The following is a 23,217-nucleotide window of genomic DNA, read 5'->3' on the forward strand; positions in this document are numbered from 1 at the left end:
TGTTCATACTAAATCAAATTTAAAACTGTGGTGATCATCAGAAAGCCTTTGCAACGCAAACATATCAGATGTATGGCACATCATTCGGAAAGAGATTACTTTGCAGGGTGGAGGCACTTTATGACACTATCAGCAATATATGAGTGTGATATGTTTGTATGCTTGTGTGGATCCTATGATGAGTAATCCACCCGCTTCTGCATTGCAAAAGTTGATTCATACCAGGAAAACAATGTTGGTGTTCTGGTACAGCGCTCTGGCCACACAGATGCGTTGTCTCTGACCGCCGCTGAGATTAATGCCCTGTAGGATTACACACATAAATGCAAATCAAAACACTTTCGGTTCTGACAACATGCAACACTCTGGTAGTCTATACTATATATCAGATTTTATCCGATTAGTACTACAGCAGCTGATGTCAGATAGCTGGTCTCATGCCCAGACACACTGAAGTTAGAGAAACGCCAAACCTCTCTCGTCCTCTCTTACCCGTTCTCCGATTTCGGTCTGGTCTCCAAAAGGAAGCAGGTCGATATCTGGTTGAAGCGAGCAGGCATCTATCACAGCTTTGTATCTGGCCAACAAATAAAGAGTAAGTGGTTTAAAAGTATTAAGTACTGTCACTTTAATAAAAGTGTTTTTCATATACTTTACTACATTCTTGGGCATTATATCATACTTTTGAATAAAATTTTATTTAATACCTAATTTCGTTAAAAATATAACATCTGGTAATAATTCATGAGTAAAAAGTAACAAAATGTTTTAATAAGAATATAAGAATTTTTATAATGTACTTACATGTAAGTATTTAGGTTAAAAACAACTTGTATTTATTAAATGTAGGGATGTACAAAGTGCAACAGTACGCATCGCAAAGTAAAAGGTTGCCAGTTTGTACAGTTATGCTGCGTACACACCAGAAGGGAATTTAACTATTTGCGCAAATAAATTACATACAAAGTCAATGCAAATAGATGCAAGTTTTCACGGAGCGATGCGAATGATGGAAACTGGGTGGCACGATTGCCGTGAACATGCGATATACACTCTAAAAAGTAAACGTTAGATCAACTCAAAAAATTATTTCAATTGGTAATGCCTAAATTTGTTTTTTCAACTAAAATTTTCTCACTTAAATGACAATTTAAGGGGAAATAAATGTAAAAATTACTTCAATTGGTAACACCTAAAATATTTAAACATTTTCAACTTAAATTTTCTCACTTAAATGAAAATTTAAGGGGAAATAAATGTAAAAATTACTTCAACTGGTAACACCTAAAATATTTAAACATTTTCAACTTAAATTTTCTCACTTAAATGAAAATTTAAGGGGAAATAAATGTAAAAATTACTTCAACTTTTAACACCTTAAATTTAAACATTTTCAAATTAAATTTTCTCACTTAAATGAAAATTTGAGGGGAAATACATGTAAAAATTACTTCAACTGGTAACACCTAAAATATTTAAACATTTTCAACTTAAATTTTCTCACTTAAATGAAAATTTAAGGGGAAATAAATGTAAAAATTACTTCAACTGGTAACACCTAAAATATTTAAATATTTTTAACTTAAAATTTTCACTTAAAGTAAGAATTTTTAATTTAAGTTAATTTGTTAAGGCATTACAAACTAAAGTAATTTCTTTCGTTGATCCAACTTTTAATTTTTACAGTGTATTTGCCTCAAACAAAAAAAAATTCAACTTGAGCGAAACATTTGCATAACTCAAAATTAAATCTCGCAAATAATCTAGAGTGAGGAATGCAATGCTTCGCTTTTGGTGACTACACACTGTTATGCCTCTGTTTAATATATGATTTCTCAAAATCAATTTTAGGAACCCAGAAAAGTCTTGAATAAGTTGAAAAACTAAAGCTGTCGTGAAAAAGTTCCACAAAGATTTTCCAATTAATTAAAATAGTACGACAGAATAACAGTATATTTCAACCCATTAAAATTATAGACCTAAAATTAACTGCTGCCCTACATCTGAATCTTAAAGCAAAATGGTGCCAAAATTACTGCAACCCACAGTAAAAAGTTCACATGGTTGACAAGGTTCACAAGTTTTAATAAGATTTAATAATAAAGATATTTGATGTGCTTTCCAAGAGGAGGGCTGAGAGCTCAGAACCCAGAATACTGGCCCCTCCTAGATACCAGCCGTAAGTGTGATGGGGTGGAGTTCAGATGCAGATTCGGATAAAAATTGGCCTTTGAATTGATAAGTTTGTTAAAATAATGTAGCGTTCAATAAAGTCTCAAATTAAATATTATTTCTTTCTTTGTATTTTGTGTGGTAATGTTTTACCCAAAATGGATGTGCAATTAAATGCGAATCAACAGCATTAAATATTAACCCCCCTCCCCAAAACTATGCCATTGGATGATCATGCTCCTCCCGAATTTAGTTAAACAAAACTTTATAAAATGACAAATCTTGACCTTACCTCTGCTTGTTAAAAGAACTTCCAAATGTGATGTTTTCCTCTACAGTGGCATTAAGCAGCCAGGATTTCTGGCCTGCATAGGCAACTGAATACCTGTTTTTACTGATCCATTACAGAGAGAGAGAGAGAGAGAGAGCAAGGAAGAAAAAAAATTAATTGATATGATAGAAATGTTAAAATATACACTCTGGTTACCATCACACCAAAACACTAAAAGCTCTGAGATGAAATGGAGAAAAACGTTGTTAATGATAAGCTACATGAACAGATTGCAGACTATAACAAATGCAGGGAGCCCTTCATGTAGCTACTTGAGATTATTTTTGAATATCAACGATCATCTTCAATCCCAGTTTTTTTGTGTAATCCAACATGTTAAATTCTGGCTCATCCAATGGTGTGAAGTTGAGAGTAGGACACCCAATATTTTGACCAATGAATGATGAGGAGAATGTTCCTGTTTGGAAACAACTTCGTTATTTTTCAATTCCATTTGGTTTCGCTATAGTGGCAGAAAAATGACATACTTCACCTTTAATGAATGCAAAAGATAGCAAAAATAAATAAATGTCTTTGCAAGACAAATTATTCATAAGTAGACATTCATATTTAATAAATATTCATAAAGAGAGATGTCACCAAGAGAGGTAAAGACTCCCAGCATTTTCGCACACTTTGCACTTCACAAAAACAAACAGCATAACATATTATTTTAATGTTCAAGGAGGTCAGGAGGATGAACGGAAGATGCATTAACTATTTCCCCGCCAGCATTTTTCAAAAAAATTGCCAGCGGCAGCATTTTTATGATTTTCACAAAAGTTTAATGCCTTCCAGAAAAATGTCTTCTTATATATAAACATACAATATATCAAATGAAAGAACAGACCCTCTGCTTTAAAAAAAAACATTTAATCTTATCTTCATTTCTTCTCTTTTTAACAGATTCAGAGCGATGATCAAAACATACACAGAGTTTTTACTGTTTTTGAATCAGTGGATGCTTTTATAAGTTGGGAAAGAGCGCCACCTAGTGGGTAATAGCAGAAATATGAATTGCTGTAAAAATTTGTCATTGGTAAGGAAGCATTTCTCTTAATTTACGAGATAACTCGCCAATGGCGGGGAAAGAGTTAAGAAAAAATGCAAAGGGTCTTAGGAGTAATAAATGAATGGACAGATGAATGGGGTCACTGCATGTTTAAAGGATTTGTAAATGTACATGTACCTCCATTCTTCATAAGTGAGGCTTGTATCGTGCCCGCTGCAAGTTGCAAGTCAGGTACATTAGAAGATATTTAAACCCATAGCAGCACAGTCACACAAACCAGACACTGCTTTTTGTTGGAAACGGCAATTCAAAGAGATATTTCTTGCTCTACCTCAGGGGTTTTGAACTTTTAAAGACTCACCGAACCCCTCATGCAAACTCTAAACTCACCCGAGGAGTCCCGGTATGAGAAAGCTATTTTCTTGGATGCACATTATGTAATATATAACATTAGTCAATTTGATAGTTCACTCAAAAATAAAAACTGACTCACTCTTATGTTGCTGAAACCTGTATGACTTTGTTCTGCACAACACAAAAGAAGATATTTTGAATGTCTCCATTGTTTTTGTGATTAGCATAAAAGTCAATGGGGTCCGAGACAATTGTTCGTATGAACAAAGCAAGAATTTTTTTCTAAATAAATTTTTTTACTTTGAAGAAATGCATTCAGGTTTGAAACGACATAAGTGTGAATAAATAATGGCAGAATTATAATTTTTGGGTGAACTATCCCGTAAAGAACATTAACTAACATAATTTTTTATGTAATGCTAAAAGGGATAAAAATTTAGTGCTGGGCAAAGATTAATAGCATACAAAATAAAAGTGATTTTTCTGCTTAAAGTCGCCATGAAACGGAAGTAGCGATTGCATTATTTTCCCCGTGGTGACGTATATCCGAATGAAACGGCTTTTGAGATAAAATAAGGCAGGGCTGGATTGGTATTTGTCCATCGAGATCTGATTGGATCGTTTGAAGTTGGGTCATGTTGCTAATTGCTAATCGCTGTGATCTTCTCTCGGACCCCGCCCACCTGCCATACTTTTGACCGGAAGTGAAGAGAGATCGTTTTGAAGAGGGGAGGAGATTTGCATTTTTGATTAAAGATTTTGAGAACACATGAATTTTTAAAAAATAATGAAGCTCACAGATAAGTCATTTATTAATAATACCACAATATTAAAAAATATATATAGTTTTTCATTTTAATTTCATTGCGACTTTAATATATGAGTGTGTGCTGTGTGTAATTATTATGTATATATACACACACATTCATGTATGTATTTAAGAAACATTTGTGTATATATATTTATTTATATTTTTATATATTCTATATTATATATAAACAAAAACAAATTGATATATACATAAAAATGTTCTGAAATGTATATATGTACGTGTCTGTGTTTAAATATACATAATTATTAGACACATATGTTATGCAAAAATGCACTTTTATTTTGAATGCGATCAATCACGATTAATCGTTGCCCAGCACTAAGATGTAAATTCTGTCATCATTTACTTACCCTCAAATGTGTTTTGCTAAATACAAAAGAAGATATTAAAAAAAATTTAACCAAGCAGACCTGGGGCACCATTGACTTCCACATTAGAAAAGAATAATACTATGTAAGTGAATGGTGCCCCAAATCTGTTTGGTTATTAAAATATTTCTAAATGTATTTCTTTGTGTTCAGCACAACAAAGACATTCATACAGGTTTAAAACAACTTGAGGGTGATTAAATAATGACAAATTTTTCGGTAAACTTTCTCTTTAACGTGATTAGGTAGAAAGTTAGAAATAAGATAACATCCTCTATATCAGGGATGTCTTAAGGTAATACCCTGACTTTATCTGTATAACACAGGCATTTATAAATAAAAAATGCTTGTAAAACTATTTTCAAAGTGACTTTAAAGTCTTGTGCTGCACTGCTGTGTTGCATGTAAGCGTGTAAAACCCCTGATGAAATACCTTATATTCCCTTCGATGTGTATCTCATAATCAGGCAGTCTGATTGAGTGCATCAGGAGGAGGATACAGAGAAACAAGACACACACACACGTCACCAGCATTAGTAGACACTGCTTTTTGTAATAACACTGACATACTCCACCCGTGTTGAATAGTGATTTGAGTTAGTAATCAGTTTAGTAAAAACATAAGCGTTAGAGTTTAGGTGGGGAGTGATGTCACCGCCATTAGAAAATTTGGAATTGAAAAAATAGACTAAGATGCATTGTGCTGTTTGCAAAGACAACTCTTTCTGACTAGTAGAAGTCTTTTGCAAACACACACAGACAAACAGAAAGTAAGACGGCTGTATGTATGCAAACACCATTGCACATACAGTACATCATTATAACAGTGACAAGAACAGACAGGAGAATATTTCCATGTGTTTTTGTAAAGATAAAGGCTTTGATTAGCATCTGATGGGTCTGGCGTGCACATGCACTCCCCTGTTTTCTGGTAGATAAACATAAACATTCAAAAGTGCTTTGGCGTCCGGAAAAACAGGAGAGGTCAGTTTTGGTTCACAGCTCCCCACTACATTAAGTAAAATGACAAGCTTTTCAATAAAAAATGAATTTTGATTATTGCAAAATTCTTCATCGTATTATATAACAGCATATATACAGTAATTCGTGAGTAAATTTTCTCTTACTTGCTCCAGTAGACTTTCCCGCTGATGGTCTGCATTTCACCTAGCATGGCCAGCAACAGAGATGATTTCCCACAACCCACCTGACCCACGATCATGGTCAGCTGACCTAAAAAGGCCAATGAGATGGTTAAAGATTAGCATGTCCAGGTGTTGCTTCTGTGGTTACCCAGATAGTGGACAACTCCGGGCCGGATCCGGGCTTCAGCGCCGATCCAGTGTGCTTTCAGCCCGGAGTTGTCTGCTGTCTGGGTATATGGATGGATGCTGTCTGCGGGGTCTGGGATGACTAGAGCAGGCTACAGAGATGTCCAAATGTTAAGCTTACAGCTTTAACTCATTCCCTGCCAGCATTTTTTTACAAAAGGTTCATAAAATGCCTTCCAGGAAAATTTTATTTGATAAATATATAAATATACCATATTTCAAATGAAAAAAACAGACCCTCTGCTTTCAAACAAACAAAACAGATTACCATAAAATTACCATAAAAACTCATCAGGGAAGCGTCACTGGCAAGGAAGTGTTTTGTCTTAATTGACGAGATAACTCGTCAATGGCGGGGAAAGAGTTAATAAACCTTGTAAACCATGAGCAAGGACATTAAATGATTTCTGTGTATTATGTCTATTTATTTATATCATTGTGAACATTTCTAGTCATTGATTCTTGTCTCTGTGTTTATTTTTTATTTTATTTTATGAATCATTTAGTTTATTTGTATTACTATTATTATTTTTTTACTTTTTATTTTTGACCTATAACATCAACTCCTGTCCAGGGACAACAGATGTAAATTAGCCTTGTGGCTATAATCTGGTCCAATTATATATTGTGCATTGTCCCTGTCAAATAAACGTAAATAAATAAATAAATTTATCAATAATGTATCTGTTTTCATGTACATGACTGATGGTAGCGCCATGTTACAATAATGTTATTCAAATAACTCCTAGGCTGTGTACCTGAAGGGATCCTGACGTTGATATCCGAAAGCGTCGACAAACAGCTTCCCCATGTGAAGAACCCATCATTCACCTTGATTTTGAGCGATAAAAATACAAATAAAAAACAATCGAATTACAAAGTTTGAGGCAAGCCAGCACATCAAGCAATGCAGTAAAGTCTGACGTACGCTGCTCTTTTAATCTACCACCACGCAAGCTGCATCTGTCACATTCATATCATCCGGATGTGTTTTAAATTAAAATTTTCCGATGTTTATTTACAGCAATAATAACACTCCCATTCATTGGAACAGTACAGTAAAATAGAAGTGAATAGTGGGAAACACAGAATACTGATAAATTATAAACATCTGTGAGAATAAGAGGGAAAGAGTTGGTGAATGACTGAGGTGAAGGAGTGTAAATGTCAGTGTATATTATATTCATATCAGACCGAGCGGATGTGACAGTGGGTCAGTGTGGGGGATTGCTTGTAGTTTAACACAATGTGTGTGTTTAGCTACTAAGCTCATTAGCTAAAAGGCTATTGCTGTCCAGAGGGACGGCAAAGGAAGTCAACCCTCCGGGGGACAAAGAAACAAAAAAAAATAAACAATAAATTTATGTCCTTCTGATTTTAAGTGTCGTTCTTCTCGTGAGAATCATGAAGTGCACTCGGAGAAAAGCTGAACCACAGCTGAACCCAAACCACCTTTAAATAAAACCATGTCTATGTGGGTTTTAAACCAGCTGAGAAAGGAATGAACATGTATGTGTGTGTGTGTGTGTGTGTTTGTGTGTGCGTGTGTGTAGTAAAACGTAGTAAAATCAAGGCTGTTTTAACTGAACTGAAAAGTTTTCCAATTCTATTCCTCGATTGAAATTAAATTTAAGAAGCCAAGCATGATGTAGAATTTGAACTAAACGAAACATTTAAACTAAATTTAAAAGCATTGCAATAGAAATTGTCTAAGGACATTACATAATATATTTAATGTTTGAAAAAAAACATGTTAGATGTTTTAATGTTTAAAGTCCCTCTGTGGTGAAAATCAAGTTTTTATTGTTTATTTATATGTCTCTGCGTGAGATTTTCAAGGACAGACTTAAAACCGTGGTTTGAAATGGAAACATGCAACCAATTACGTCAACAGAGTTGAACGAGTGGTTCAGAAGTTCGAGCCATAGATATATATTGCATAGACTCTGCACTGAAACAAACGCTACTTTGCTGCTTTAGCTTTACTTCTATAAACCCTAACGTGCCGTATAAATGCTCTTCTAACCTGTTAACATCACTGTTAAAAAATTTGTGCAGCAGCTATGCGTCTTAAACTGGTTGTGGCTAGAAGGGATATAGCTACGGCAAAAATCTTGTGATATCTCTCCAGATGAGTTCTGTTTTATCTTAATCCTACTCTCAAACCTAACCCTAAACCCAACATTTCACAGGATTTAGGCTGTAGCTGTATCCTATCTAGCCAGAACCCCTGTTTTTCATCCTACCCCTATCCCCAAACCTAACCCTAAACCCAACATTTCACGGGATTTAGGCCATAGCTGTATCCTATCTAGCAAGAACCGCTGTTTTTCATCCTACCCCCAAACCTAACCCTAAACCCATCATTTCACGGGATTTAGGCCGTAGCTGTATCCTATCTAGCCAGAACTGCTGTTTTTTATCCTCCCCCCAAACCTAACCCTAAACCCAACATTTCATGGGATCGAGGCCATAGCTGTATCCTATCTAGCTAGAACTGCTGTTTTTCATTCTAATCCTACCCTCAAACCTAACCCTAAACTCAACATTTTACGTGGTTTAAGCCGTAACTGTATCCTGCCTAACCAGAACGGCTGTTTTTTATCCTAACCATACCCCCAAACTTAACCCTAAATCCAACATCCTGCAAGATTTGGCCGTAGCTGTATCCCCTCTAGCCAGAACCTCTGAAACTGCTGAATGTAGCATCTATGTACATGTATATCTATGGTCTGAGCTGTTGTGATTGAGCGAAGGCAGGGACTAATGTGCATATTGATGGATTTGCATATATTAAATGAGGCAAGTGTGTATACGCTATTGTAAACATTAAAAAAATTACTGTCGCAGGAAATTATATGGTTGGCTTTCTTGTATTTAATATCATTAAAGTTGCAGTGTGTAACTTTTAGAAGTCTAATAAAATCTAATATACATAACTATATTATCAGGTGTGTATAAAGACCTTGCATAATGAACTGTTATGTGTTTATTACCTTAGAATGAGATGTTTTTATCTACATACATCACGGTTCCCCTTACATGGAAGTTGCCATTTTGTGCGCCATGTTTTTACAGTAGCCCCAAACGGACAAACTGCTCTACAGAGTGCGTTTTGTCACTAGTTCTGCATTTTGTCCTAGACAACATGTTTGTCCTGTGGCGGCTACCGTAGCTTCTCCATGCATTTCGGTGAACGGTGGACTGAGCCGTTGGTTGCAATTCACAATCTCACTGCTAGCTAACCCACCTTTAAGTTATTTGAAAACAGTTTCTTATTTTGTAGTGCTGTTTAAGAAAAAGCATTTTGATGGATGTGTTAATTAATGCATATTTAATTAATTGTGTAATCAGTGGCCCTCCAGTAAGCAGTGTGTGCATGTATAATGAATGTGCATTTATAAGGAATGTGCAGAGTATAAATTCAACTGAATTCCTTGTTATAGGCAACTCTGCAAGTTTTTTGTATTCCCAGTTTATTCCCATTAATTCCCGTTAATTCCCATATATTGTTAATTCTCATGGAAAGCTTCCAGCTTTGAAAGTTCCTGGAATTCTGCAACCCTAATTAAGAGCCTTACATTGAAAGTGTTGCCTTACCCTAGTTATACTTTTCGCACTATATTCTCAGGCACACAACGAGTAAAACAACTTATTGGCTGTGACTTGAAGGTTATTGACATGTAAATAGGAACAAGCAGATCTTAAGCTCTTGAACTTTAGCTCTGTGTTTGTGTGTAAGAAGCATGGAGGATCAGTTCTGATGGGGTCGTTGTAGAAGATAGTGACGAAAGTCTGTCCTCTACGGCGATGTCCTCGGTCTCTGAGGGCCGCAGCTGCCTGCGCATGGGCTGCTCATAGTTATCCATACGATAGCGTCCCTTCCTGTTTATTGCCTTCGTCTATAATGATAGAATTAAGGCAAATGTTAAAGCAGGAAACATTACATGACTGTTAAAATCTGTTGCTAAATTTTTATGCAGCTTGTACCACACTTAATAGTGAATCATGACTTGAAATTTCATTTCATTTTTATTTAGAAATGTATTTCCCACAAAGTCATAGGACACCAACTATTATAAAAAAGAAACATGCCTTCTCTCTCTTATATCTATGCAACACCAACTTGACACCATCTTTTCCCTGATGTCCCCCTTCTTTCTGCCACACTAAATCTTTCAAATCCCTCTTTCTCTCTCGTTTCCTCACCCCTTCTTCCAACTTTCCTCGGTTCCTCAAGGAACAGATTAGGCTTCTCCATCTCTCAGAAAACAGCTAAGGGTCACTGTGAGACCAGCGAGACTGCTTGTCTTCAACACTTTTATGAAATCTCAGCTATTCCCAAAGACGTGCTCCCGTTTCAGGCCCCTTAATGTCGCCTCTAGAGACGTGACAGTGCTGAGTATCATGTTTGCTGTTATTTGGGGTCAAACTGCAAGTTATGACGTCAAGCTTAAATCTCAATCAGATTGTTTATATTTTATATTTATGCTTAGTGCAACTTTACCAAACTCACTTTTTTTCTCTCGAGGAGGTCCAGAACGAAATGACGTTATTAAATGTAAGTTCGGGAGGAGTACACCCATCTGATCTTCTAATTATTACCAGGATATAAAAGCACTCTCTTACTTCTCGACGTCAGTTCTTTCGGCATCCCTTCTCGCTGTCCCTATATTATCATCATTAGCAGTCAAGTGGGCAAATGTGAGCTCAAGTGTTCACCCCGAGCCCCACTATAGCAAACAGCAAGCTAAAACTGTTTACCACATGTGCTAAGATTATATGAGCACAACTTGTGAACTGTTGTGAAACAAGCTTTCTATAGTTTAGTTTTTCCTTTTTTCAGGAGATAAAAGTACATATAAAGTTTTTTTTGCCTAAAGAACATTCTTTCATTTTCCTGAACTTTAGAAAGGCAACTGTCATAGATGACAAGATATTAAAAAATTAAAATAAAAGTTCTAGTGAATATGCCTAAAACACTCATGAAACAAGTCTGACATGAATAAGATTTAGTAAATATTTAGAATATAATTTACTCATAATGAAATGATTAGATTAACAAAGGGTTTAAGACATTTACCAATACACTGACAAGCCCAAACCTTTATAAATATACTAACTACTCTCCTACCATTTTGTATCTGAAATGGAAATTTCTACAAATGCATATGCAATTAAGTCAGTCGCATTTGGTATATTGTATGTTTATATATTTGAAGAAGAACATTTTCTGGAAGGCATAACATTTTTGTGAAAATCATGAAAAACGCTGGCGCTGGCTGGCAACTTTTTAAAAAAACGCTGGCGGTGAAAGAGTTAAAGGGAGAAGGATACAAAAACATTCATTTTAACTTTAGACTTTAAATTTTGTTGTTAAATACACTGTTATATTATATATAATTGTTCTATACCAGTCGATCGCAAAGGCAATGCCGGTAGATCGCACATAAGTTAACTGCATATGATGCTCCATGAGCATCGTAAAACAGAGGGCGAAATAGGCATTATGAGAGGGGCCAATCACACCAAAAGCGTTTATGGCAGTTGCAGGCGCCTTTTTTGAATGATATTCTATGGACAGGGAGCGTTTGTGCGCTGTTGTTTATGCGCGCTGAGTGCCTTGCGGTTTTTGCCGCCGGCCGCAGCACGCGCCTTTGAAGGAACGCTGAGAGCGGAGGAGCGCCCGACGTTATTCGCGTCTTTCCATTGTCCAATCGAATGAGGGGAGAGGCGGGCCTTACGTTGTGGTGAGGGAAGTTTACAGTTGCTTTGAGAACCGGACTCCACTCGCTCTCTCTCTCCTGCGTGTTTGTGCACCTCTCATCCTCAAACAAGGTCAGAGCAAGCGCCCTCTTTTTAAAGTTTTTGCTAATATGACAGTTAACAGCAAAAGAGCGCTCACGCTTCAATATTTGATTGACAAGACAGCTGACTCGGTGGTTGCCTAGCAATAGAAAGCCGCTTCGCACTGCTCCTTTTTTAAAGAGAGGCTTCTGATACTGTTGTCTTTTTCTAGTTTGTTTTACTAAACTGCATCTCCGCTATTTTAAGCAGTACTTGACATGTACTCAATGACTTTTTTAACTCCTCAAAAAGAATGGAGTAGCCTAATGGGGACAGCCTTAAATTCAAAGTAGAGATATGCATTATAGTCCTAATACGCTTTTAAATTGTCATTAAAAAATTTTACTGTGTTTTTAGCAGGTAGATCTTGTCGGCTTTATCATTTTAAAAGTAGATCACCACACAAAAAAGTCTGGACAACCCAGTCCATACACAGTACAATTTAGTTCAATTACATCAGAAGTAATTGTAATTAAATCACTGGAAAAAATAAGAGTAATAAGAAAAAGTATTTAAATTATAGTAACTAATTATTTAGTAACTAGTTACACCCAAAACTGGTTGAGATAGAGCAAACAAAATTAAAATAATTTGGCCTATTTTACACACAAGAAAATTTTAACTATATCTTGCCATTGTTAGCAAATGTTTAAAAAAAACAATTTAAAATATTTTTATACAATTATTTGTGGAACATTTTATGCATCTAAATTTGAGCTCAAAGCAAAGCATATTGGAACGCACCTAACCGCCCCAACCACACCAACCCCCCACCCCCCCAGTATACTCTGGCGCCCCCTTAAGAGGACCACTGTGTTAGTCGATCTGCCCATATTTTAATGCAATGACTATTATAATAATAAGTAGACAAAATGTTTTGATTCCTTTTAGTTGAGAACAAGTGTTTTAAGTATGATATTACACGGGACTCTGGAATGCTTGATTCTGATTGGCCAATGGCAACATTTTGAAGGTTTGTTATTTACAGTAAAAAAATGCCTGAAAATAATAACCTATCCGTAGTAACATACATACCTAACTGATTTAACCAAATGCATGTTCTTCCTGTTTACACTTTAAACTTGCTTGAATGCATCCTGGCTTAAAGCACCTCACACATTTCTAATAGCACATATCAAATCAAAATTTCATATAATATTTATCTTACTTATAGCATATTTTTTATGCCTGTCCTTTCCCGTATTTGTGACATAACTTGGCAAATAAGATTTTTGATTTGGAATGGTCTACAAGTGTTGGGAAATGTCTTTAGGTGCAAATCTGTGAGTACTCACATCTCCCGGGTATTTGTATTTCTTTCCAGAGTCTGCAGGCATAGACAGATCACCATTTCGCCAGCTGTCATCTCCAATCTCATCGCTCTGGAGGAACTCGCCAAGTTTCTGCACGCTGGAGAGGGGGCAGTGCGTTTAGTAAATAAACAAATTCTCAGAAAGCAGGCTATGCACACCTGTGTTGACCACACTTTCAAATTCATCATAATTTCACCATGTAACTTTTACAAAGCAATAACGTTCAAAAGTCAATATATACCAGCATAAAATAATATTGGATTACTATTCTAGGTAGTCACGTACCTGACCAGGGCCTTGACGGCAAACCTGACCACCGTGGACAGGAGAAAGAGTGGAGTGACCAGGATATGGAAGAGAGCCAAAGAAGCAAACGCCTTTGCTGGACCGAGCCTTTCCTCCTCGATATAGGCATGTGTGACAAAGGTCTACAAGCAATTGGGGAATAAGCTCAAGGGTATGTTTTCACATTAAATACTAGAAGTAAATAAGGTTGATAAGCCCAGTGAAGATCAATCTCTTACCGCTAATACTGCAGCAATTGGGATGGCTGCATTCATAAAAACTAAAGAGATAAATAGAAATTATTAGCACCAAATTGTCATTTGTTAAACTGGAGAAATTACAGTATGTGAAAGGTGAGGCCTATGAGGTGGGTGGAGCATAACGGCGCATTCACACGGGGCGTCAGCGTCAACGCTTCCCATTCACTTTTAATGGGTGACGTCATGCGTTGCCGAACTGAATTGTGGATCCGTCGGCGCTGCGTCGGTGCCGTTGCTCGCAGCAGAAGTTGAACATTTCTCAACTTTTCAAGCGCCAACGCGTGCGTCAGCCAATCAGATCGCCTTATGCAAATTACCTAGACAGAGCCAGCGAATTACGTTTATGGAAGAACGGAGCATGTGTAGCGGCCACTGTGATTGGCTGTTGGCCACGCTTCAGACAAGCCTTCCGTTAAGCGTTAACGCTGACGCCCCGTGTGAATGCGCCGTATGGAGATGGGAGGTGCCTATGACTTGGGGTGGGGAATGTAATTAAGGGGAGGGGCATTCGTACTGGACATTGAAGTGTAGAGGGCGAAAGTCTTAAGACTGGTCAGCTCTTTTTCTCGGGTCTCCTCCACACGATTACAGAAGATTTTCTCCCACGCGTAGAGCTTTAGTAGCTTTATTCCCTTTAAAATCTCTGTTGTCTTTTTAAGACGGTCTGTCGAGTAGTCCTGACAAAAATAAAGAGTCAAGAACCATCGTGTGTTGACAAAGCATATACAGATTAACCCAGTGAGGTGAAAGTAAATTTACCAGCGTACTCTTCTGTGTTTCTGCCAACTTGGTGGCGATGAGGTACTGAACCGGGGCCAAGAGCAAAATTACCCCGGCCCCTATCAGGGCACTATTACCCAACAAATAATACAGTAGGATCACTCCCATAATAATCTAGAAGATATAATGACACAAGAAATTAGGTAAAAAGATGATTTAGCTACTTTGGCAACATTCTTACATGTAAAGATGTACCTGAACTGGCATGGCCCACAGGTTGGGACATAAGAAGAGAAACCACATGAGCTGATTGGTCTCTATGGCAACTAGGTTGTTGATCTGGCCTAGGGTCATCTCCCCCATGGACATGTTTGAGGTTGAGAGACGCAGAATTTTATTGTAAATCATGGCCTGTGGAATGAATCCAACAAGTTGTTGGTCAGATTGTTGGTCATTGTTAAATTCATTTAAAGTAAAATAAATCTTCAAAAAGTGACTTGAGGGAACAGTTTTAACAATGGAGAATGAATCAGTCTTCTCAAATCAACATTTCAGTGACAGAAAAATGAAAACAGATACTGTTATAAACACCTCAAAGTCTCCATACAGTCTTTTTCAAAAAAAAAAGCCCTGAATGTTTATCAAATGCCTGAAATCTTTACTTAAAGGATGAACTAGTGTAGATCAGGGAAAACTTGAATATAATAGTTTTGAATATAATATGAGACAGAACACAGAATGGGAATAGGATGGGACGGAAAGGAATAGGATAGGATAGGATAGGACAGAATGGAAAGGAATGGGATAGAATTGGATAGAATAGAACTTTATAGGATCTGATATAATAGAATGGAATGGGATAGGATATGGGATATGATGGGATAGAATAGAACTTGAGAGGATAGAATAGAATATGATAAAATAAAATAAATAAAATGAAATAAAATGGGATAGGATGGGATGGGATAGGATATGGTATAGAATAGAATGGAAGGGAATGGAACAGAATAGGACAGGATAGGATAGGATAGGATAGGATAGGATAGGATGGAATACAATGGAACGGAGTGGAACAGGACGGAAAGGAATGGGATAGGATTGGATAGAATAGAACTTGATAGGATCTGATGTAATAGAATGGAATGGGATGGGATAGGATATGGGATAGGATGGGATAGAATAGAACTTTAGATGATAGAATAGAATATGATAAAATAAAATAGATAAAATGGGATGAGATGGGATAGGATGGGATTGGATAGGATATTATATAAAATATAATAGAATAGAAATTGATAGAATAGAATAGAATAGAATAGAATAGAATAGAATAGAATAGAATAGAATAGAATAGAACGGAATAGGATAGGATAGAATTTGATAGGATCTGATAGAATAGAATGGGATGGGATATGGGATAGAATAGAATAGAATAGAATAGAATAGAATAGAATAGAATAGAATAGAATAGAATAGAATAGAATAGAATAGAATAGAATAGATAAAATGGGATAAGATGGGATGGAATAGGATATGGTATAGAATTGAACTTGATAAAATAAAATAAAAAAATTAAATAAAATATGATAAAAAAGATTAGAATAAAATAAAATAAAATAAAATAAAATGGATATGATAAAATACATTACAATAGAAAAGAAAATGATAGAATAGAATTTGATAGAACTTGTTAGAACTGAATAGAACAGAATAGAATAGAATAGAATAGAATAGAATAGAATAGAATAGAATAGAATAGAATAGAATAGAATAGAACAGAATATAATACAAAATAACTGGATATGATAGAATGGAACAGAACATAACATAACAGAATAGAGAACAATGTAAAGAACAGAACAAGATGTGATCAGACCCAGAACACGACTTTGCTCTAATAAGTTGAAAATTTGTCTTCTGTGTATTATGAACTACTAAAACGTTTAAAACAGTGAGGGTTGATAACTCTCTTCATGTTTGACTTTCAGTAATCTCCTGAAAACTTACAAGCAGTGCCCCACGCAGGTTAATGCCGGTTTCTATGGTGACGTAGTAGGAGGCCTGCAGGAACGTTCTCTGCAGCACCAGCGCCAGGAACAGCAGAACGGCAAGAACAGAAGTATTCTGCAGGAGCTCAATGGAAGACATGAAGTAAACTCCTAAAGTCATGTCTCCTGTCTGACAGATCAACACACACACATAACACATTAAACCCTTTTGGCTTATCAGCAGTGAATAAAGTCACATACAAGTAGTCACACATTTATCACCAGTAAAGTTTACATTGTGAGAATATATTTGGCCTAATTTTTGAAAATGTCACCAATATAAGTAAATTTAGCTGGGTTTCCACAGACAGGGTAACATTTAATATACAACAATGCTAACTGGTTTGCTTGAAGGACACATTTGGGGCGGGGGAAAGTATAGTAAATATTATTATCCATGGACCAGGACAACCCAAACGCAGTGATATCATTCACTCAATCAGCTCAGTTTCGATTTTGTTCAGCCAAAGTTCTCTCACACTGAATTCTTTCTTATCTAAACCTCTTGAGAGTGTTATGAAGCAAAGGCACATGACATCACGGTCATCCGAGCAGGAAGAACGTGCTATGTGAAATCTAATAACTGCTATCATCTCTCAGGGCAATGACATATGGGCGTCTCATTAATAGCGCCGACGCCTCTGTGACATCACACAGGAAGTGATAAATAGCAAGTCAAAACAGGAAGTCACACTGATAAATAAGCACAATCTAAATAGCAGCACAGCCACCAGACATAAATTATTTAATTGACATTTATCCGAATAACATCTTAATTGATTTAACAAGACTGTGACGAATGAGCTTCAAAATAAATTTTATCATCTCTTACCCTGTCTGTGAGATCCAAGCTAAAGTCTCATAATCATATTATGAGAGTATGTTTGATTTCACATTAATTTCAATCTTAGACATGACCTTAATCAATATTAAAGATATCAAGGCTATGTTTTCACAGATTGTTCATGACGATGATTTTATATAAAAACTGAAAACTGTAGAAAAGTGATTGCTGTTAGTAGATGCAAAAATGTCTAAATGCTAAATAGAAATATGGTTTTGATGCCACTGTATTTCCATTGCATTGCATAGTTTTCTCTGCATTTTTCACAAACACACAGTATCAAACTAAACACACACCTCGCTCGTCGTCTTAACCGTAGTTTTTCTATTTAGATGTTCCACAATTCCAGAGATACACAGTGGCCCGGCAAAACCCAGCAGGTCAGCCATGTACCGGAAGGTGCTGCTGAGGAGGATGGGCCGTCCGAACGCCCGGTACATAGACCTCCAGATGGATGGAGATTTCTCTGGGTCCTCTGTGTTCTGCTGTCAGAATGTGCCAAAAAATAAGACACGATGAGACTTCTCAATGCTACAGTATAGATCTTCCTGAACACCACGGGTCTCATTTGTGCGAAGGATCCTTATTAAAGGTCTACGTACGCACAAAAGCCAAAAAATGGCATACACCAAAAATATAAAGACTTATAAAACAAAGCAATGTTACCTTTATAATCCTCAGATCCCACCCTGCAAGCCAATTCTGCCGTTTTTTATAGATCATAACCTTTGCGTGGGAACTGGCGTACGCACATTTCCAGCCCCTTTTGTGCATACGCACGATTTATAAATGAGACCCCATGTAACTCCATTTAAACCTCCGCTGATTAATCATTGTGTATTGTTTTAAAGGGGTGGTTCACCGAAAAATGTAAATTCTGTCCTCATTTACTCACACTCAAGTTGATCCAAACTTATATACATTTCTTTGTTCTGCTAAACAAAAGTTAAGATAATTTGACAAAACAGATCAGGGGCACCATTCACTTCCATAGTATTATTTTTTCCTATTATGGAAGTCAATAGTACCCCAGGGCTGCGTTTCCCGATAACGTTCTCCCTTAGCGCGCTACGAAGACTCTTAAGTTAAACCTTAACTACAGGTTTACCTTTTCTAGGCGCGTTTCCCGAACTGTACCTTAGCGGGTTTCTTAAGGTATACTTTCTTACGTACGACGTTACCAGGTGCTGTCCATGGCGATGGTGCTGAATAGGTTGATATCGATTGCTCGACAATCAATTGTTCACTTTATGTAATAGGTACTTCGCTGCGTTATGAGAATGAGAGAGCGGTGTTATTTATTAAAGAAACATTTCAGAAATAGAAAAAGTTACATTTATTAGGAATATCTGGTAAAAATTTAATATAAACCTTGTATATTTTATTTTATATCAAACCCATGCAAAACTCGCAACTTCATGTCCAAAAGTATAATGCATAAACTGCTCCAATGCATCCATTATTCCTTCACTTTAAATGATAATTTATATTAGGGGTTAATAAATGCGTTGCACAGGGGAATAAGGTGGGTCGTGCAAGTCACCTGGCTTGGCATTACACTAAAAATATATAAAAACAAATTGTTGTTCATTAGTTCACGCGTTTATGTGCTTGGACACTGCGCAAGCAGCGCGTTTAAAATGCGGATAACGCTTAATGGACGCGTTTCTGGAGCCGTGCCTGTCTGTTTACCTTAAATATAACATAAAATATATATTATATGATATATAATTGTTGTATATGATTGTTTTAGGCTTTAGCTTTGATTAGTTTTAATGTGGAAAATTTGTTGACCTTATATACAAGCAATAATCAAGTGGAGCATTTTCTTTTGAGTGTTTATAAAGAATTTGGCATGCAGCTGCCTCAAAGTTAGAAAACATTAAAAAACTTCGATGCAAAGTCGACTTAATATCAATAATAATATTTAGGAAAATCAACAATTATGATTTCGTGATGAATGTGCTCCTGTGGTCTGCGATTTTACTTTATTTGTTTTATTGCAGCTAAAATAGATTCGCCCTGCCATAGTTTCACCAACTCCTCCACCCAAACTCTTTTTAAATAGTTTCTTAAGCCTGTAATAGTTCGAAGCTGATGTTCCTTTGAAAAAAATATAAAAAATCTAACAACCATCAGTGTAATAATGTCTAATTATGTGAATATTTTAATCTTTAAATAAAAAAATGCCTAATTTAACACGGAGTGTACTTCAACTTTACAGATATTTAGTTATATAGACTGCAATCTACACAAGCTTTTATCACAGTCATGGCCGCTAGCGGAGTCAAGTGGGATAAGGTATAGCTAAGAGTGCTTCAGACCAACCTTCCGAACGAACGCAGACGTGATACGTAACTAAGAACGTTTCGGGAAACGCGTATTAACGATAAGGTACAGCTTAAGGTACAACTTAAGAACGACGTAGAGCTAAGAAGGTTTCGAGGAACGCAGCCCAGATCTGCTTGATTTTTGTTCTGCTAAACACAAGTTAAGATATTTCGAAAAATGTTAATAACCAAACCAATCAGGAGCACCATTCACTTGCATATTATTATTTTTTCTAGGAAGTCAGTGGTGACTCGTGACTGCTCATCCGTGGATGTGCTAATTTAAAATAAGTGTTCGGATTGTCACCTGTGTGGTTCCCTTTTCCAAAATATGTGTCCTGGTTCGTAAATAATGGCAAAATTTTTATTTTTGAGTAAATTATTCCTAAATAATCAGTGGCGGCCAGGGCACTTGATGCGAAGTTCGTCATGTGTGTGCAGGGTCCGAAATTAACACCCGCCAAGCGCCAAATGCGGGTAGATTTTCCGTTTGGCAACTAAATTCAAAAGGCTACCCGCCACACTGGCGGGTGATTTTCATACCAAAATATTAATGCAATATAATGTGTTTGCCAGTAACTAATCTGGGGACGAGGTGAGCTAGCCACAGAACGTCTCTACGCTCCAAGTCTCGCACTAGAGACGGTCTGTTTCTAGCTAGTACTGCAGGCTTGCGGTCAGCAGCTATCTGCAGCATATTAGATATCAATGCATCCCCGCCCTGCCCGTCGGGCTATCTTGACTTCTAGGGAGGAAAAAATATCTTTAAATGCTTATGCATTCTTTCACAGATTTGGATGTGTAATAATGGGGTATGAAATTCAGGATATTTAAATTATGTTTGAGCGCGCGCTCAAGTTTTACTTTCACTTTCGCGAGCGCGTGAAAAGACGCAGTACAGGACGCAATCCGTCATGATTTGTCATGGATTTGTTGGGCAAATCCTCCTTCGTCCTGTCAGTCATTACTATCCTCCCGTAAGAAAATTTAATCTCGCGCAGCAAGCTTTAAAATGATATAGATTGTACGGGCAGTGAAGAGAGTGACTTTTGCACAATCGCTCTTAAAGCGACAGTAACCCCTGTTTTTCTGATCGAAAAAAATTATCCAATCTGTAACTGGATGATCCAAACTGTGAGTTTTGTGACCCACTAAACCACTTTTAAATGGTGAGTATATCTGGTGTGGGGATGAGCAGGAAAAGTTGGTTTACATGGAAATCCAGTCTTTTTGTTTGTTAAAAAAACAACAGCATCAAAACAACAACAAGAATAGCTGATTAAACATTGTGGTTAGAGGCCTTATTGGCATTGTATTGGCAAAATTTGGCCTGTGGTAAAACTAATTGAATAAGCCTGTGCTATGCCCACAAAGTCAAGTGGCATTTTCTTATCTGTGACTTCATTTAATATTTCAGATTCAGAATCTGATGTATAGATATTTCACTTTGGTTAGAAGAAAATTTTGAACTGATGATTGATATGTACTGAAAATTGATATGTGTTATTTGTGTTTTGATAGATGTTTTGTTTTAATATTCTACATTAAAAGTAATGTATTTTTTATTCGGGCTACTTGCATTCATTTCGGGCTACCAAAAACTAAAGAGTGCCGGCCGAAGGGCTACCAGGGATTTTGAAATTTTGCGAGCAATGCCATGAATACAGCAAATGAAATTAATGTACATGTGACAAAAAAAGGCTGTTTATTATTCTGGCCGGTAAAAAATATGCTTGGCTGGTAGATTTTTTCATCTACCAGTCCCCATGGCAGGTGAGCCAAAAAGTTAATTTCGGACCCTGTGTGTGTGATTTGTGATTTCAAAATGTGTGTTCAGCGTGTCGAGTGATCCTATGTGCTTCAAGTGTCTTGTCAAAATAAGTGCCTGCTGCAGACGCGTTTAAAGGGTTTATGATAAAAGAGACGCTCGCGGTTGCCAGATACTTGCATAATCTCTTGCGTAATCAGAGTTTACTGTTAAGGGTGTGTATTTTATGAACGTGAGCGTCTCTTTTATCATAAACGGTTTTGACGCATGTGCAGCAGGCACTTATTTTGACAAAACACATGATGCACATTGTTCACATGACGCAACAAACACACATTTTGAAAACACGAGCAACACACATGACACTCTGAACACTTATTTTGAATTTGCAGTCACAAGCCGCCACTGGCAATACTGCTGCACCAAAATAATTTTTCTGCCAAACCTGTGCTCTTCTCCACATACCCTCTGTTCTTCATAGGCGTCCTTCAGAGACATATAGTTGGTCAGGGCCCTCATTGCTATAGGCAGCTTGCCAATCTTCTTCAGCTCAATCGGCCTCTTATGGGCTCCAATGATCAGCGGGTTCATCCACCAGTACGTTGCCTTGGACAGGAGGTTAACGAATGGCTGGAGGAATCGGACGCCGAGGTCCTGCAAGTCCTCAGGAGGCTTCACCCTCTGGGGGTTTGTGAAGAACACGTACTTCTGCAGGTAAGGTGAAATACAGGTCAGAATAAATTCAAGCTTTTAACCGTGATGAAAAAGCACGGGTCACAGGGCATGAGATGTGCGATGGGTTTTCATACAAGGCTTCTTAAAGAGATTGTTCACCCTGGAAATGAAAATTGTCCAATCATTAACTCGCCTTTCAAACCTCTGTGACTTTCTTTCTTCTGCAGAACATAAAGATATTTTCAAAAAAAAAAATCAATTTATTTTTGGCCCCATTGACTTCCACTGTATGGACACAAACTACCAAGACATTTATCAAAATATCTTCATTTGTGTTACACAGAAGAAAAAGTCATATAAAGGTTTTGAACAACATAATTTATGATGTCAACTAAACCTTTCAGTCAACATTGGTTGCCAGATCACGATGCTGGTCAGAAAGCTAATCTGTCTCCCTAATAATGTCTGCAATTAAACATGATTAGTAATCTGCATTTTGCCCATCTATGCCTCCGGTGAACCTACCCTGACTCTGATGACATTGATCTCGACCGCCATGAGCAGGCCATACAGGATGACCAGCAGAGCTGTGATACAGAAACGAAGATGCTGCACCCCCAAATTCGCCTCCGCAAATTTCCACAACTTGATCATCTTGGTGATGAAAGCCAGTATCCAGTAGATGAATAAAGCTGTGAAAAATAATTTTGATGTTCTCCTTAATTTC

At 36.9% G+C, this 23,217-nt stretch overlaps 1 protein-coding gene across 5 annotated transcripts in view; it reads right to left on the reverse strand.

Annotated features, from left to right (window-relative positions):
• abcc9 (ATP-binding cassette, sub-family C (CFTR/MRP), member 9) overlaps positions 1-23,217 on the reverse strand; it is a 53,044-nt gene that overhangs the window by 25,183 nt on the left and 4,644 nt on the right. For 2 of the 5 annotated variants that reach the window (XM_073868590.1, XM_073868589.1), the window contains exons 6-23: positions 23,016-23,182; positions 22,281-22,523; positions 18,014-18,202; positions 16,833-17,003; positions 15,081-15,236; positions 14,865-14,999; positions 14,620-14,782; positions 14,085-14,125; positions 13,846-13,988; positions 13,543-13,657; positions 10,200-10,302; positions 7,159-7,230; positions 6,197-6,302; positions 5,503-5,541; positions 3,693-3,728; positions 2,465-2,566; positions 493-577; positions 223-303 (exon numbers count right to left, since the gene is read on the reverse strand). In XM_073868590.1, coding sequence (XP_073724691.1) covers positions 223-303; positions 493-577; positions 2,465-2,566; positions 3,693-3,728; positions 5,503-5,541; positions 6,197-6,302; positions 7,159-7,230; positions 10,200-10,302; positions 13,543-13,657; positions 13,846-13,988; positions 14,085-14,125; positions 14,620-14,782; positions 14,865-14,999; positions 15,081-15,236; positions 16,833-17,003; positions 18,014-18,202; positions 22,281-22,523; positions 23,016-23,182 — 2,147 coding nt within the window. The remainder of the gene's footprint in view (positions 1-222; positions 304-492; positions 578-2,464; positions 2,567-3,692; positions 3,729-5,502; positions 5,542-6,196; positions 6,303-7,158; positions 7,231-10,199; positions 10,303-13,542; positions 13,658-13,845; positions 13,989-14,084; positions 14,126-14,619; positions 14,783-14,864; positions 15,000-15,080; positions 15,237-16,832; positions 17,004-18,013; positions 18,203-22,280; positions 22,524-23,015; positions 23,183-23,217) is intronic. The other 3 variants (XM_073868605.1, XM_073868600.1, XM_073868592.1) reach the window with 3 other exon arrangements.

Source organism: Misgurnus anguillicaudatus, chromosome 1 (genome assembly GCF_027580225.2).
Source record: "Misgurnus anguillicaudatus chromosome 1, ASM2758022v2, whole genome shotgun sequence".
NCBI classification, from domain to species: Eukaryota; Metazoa; Chordata; class Actinopteri; order Cypriniformes; family Cobitidae; genus Misgurnus; species Misgurnus anguillicaudatus.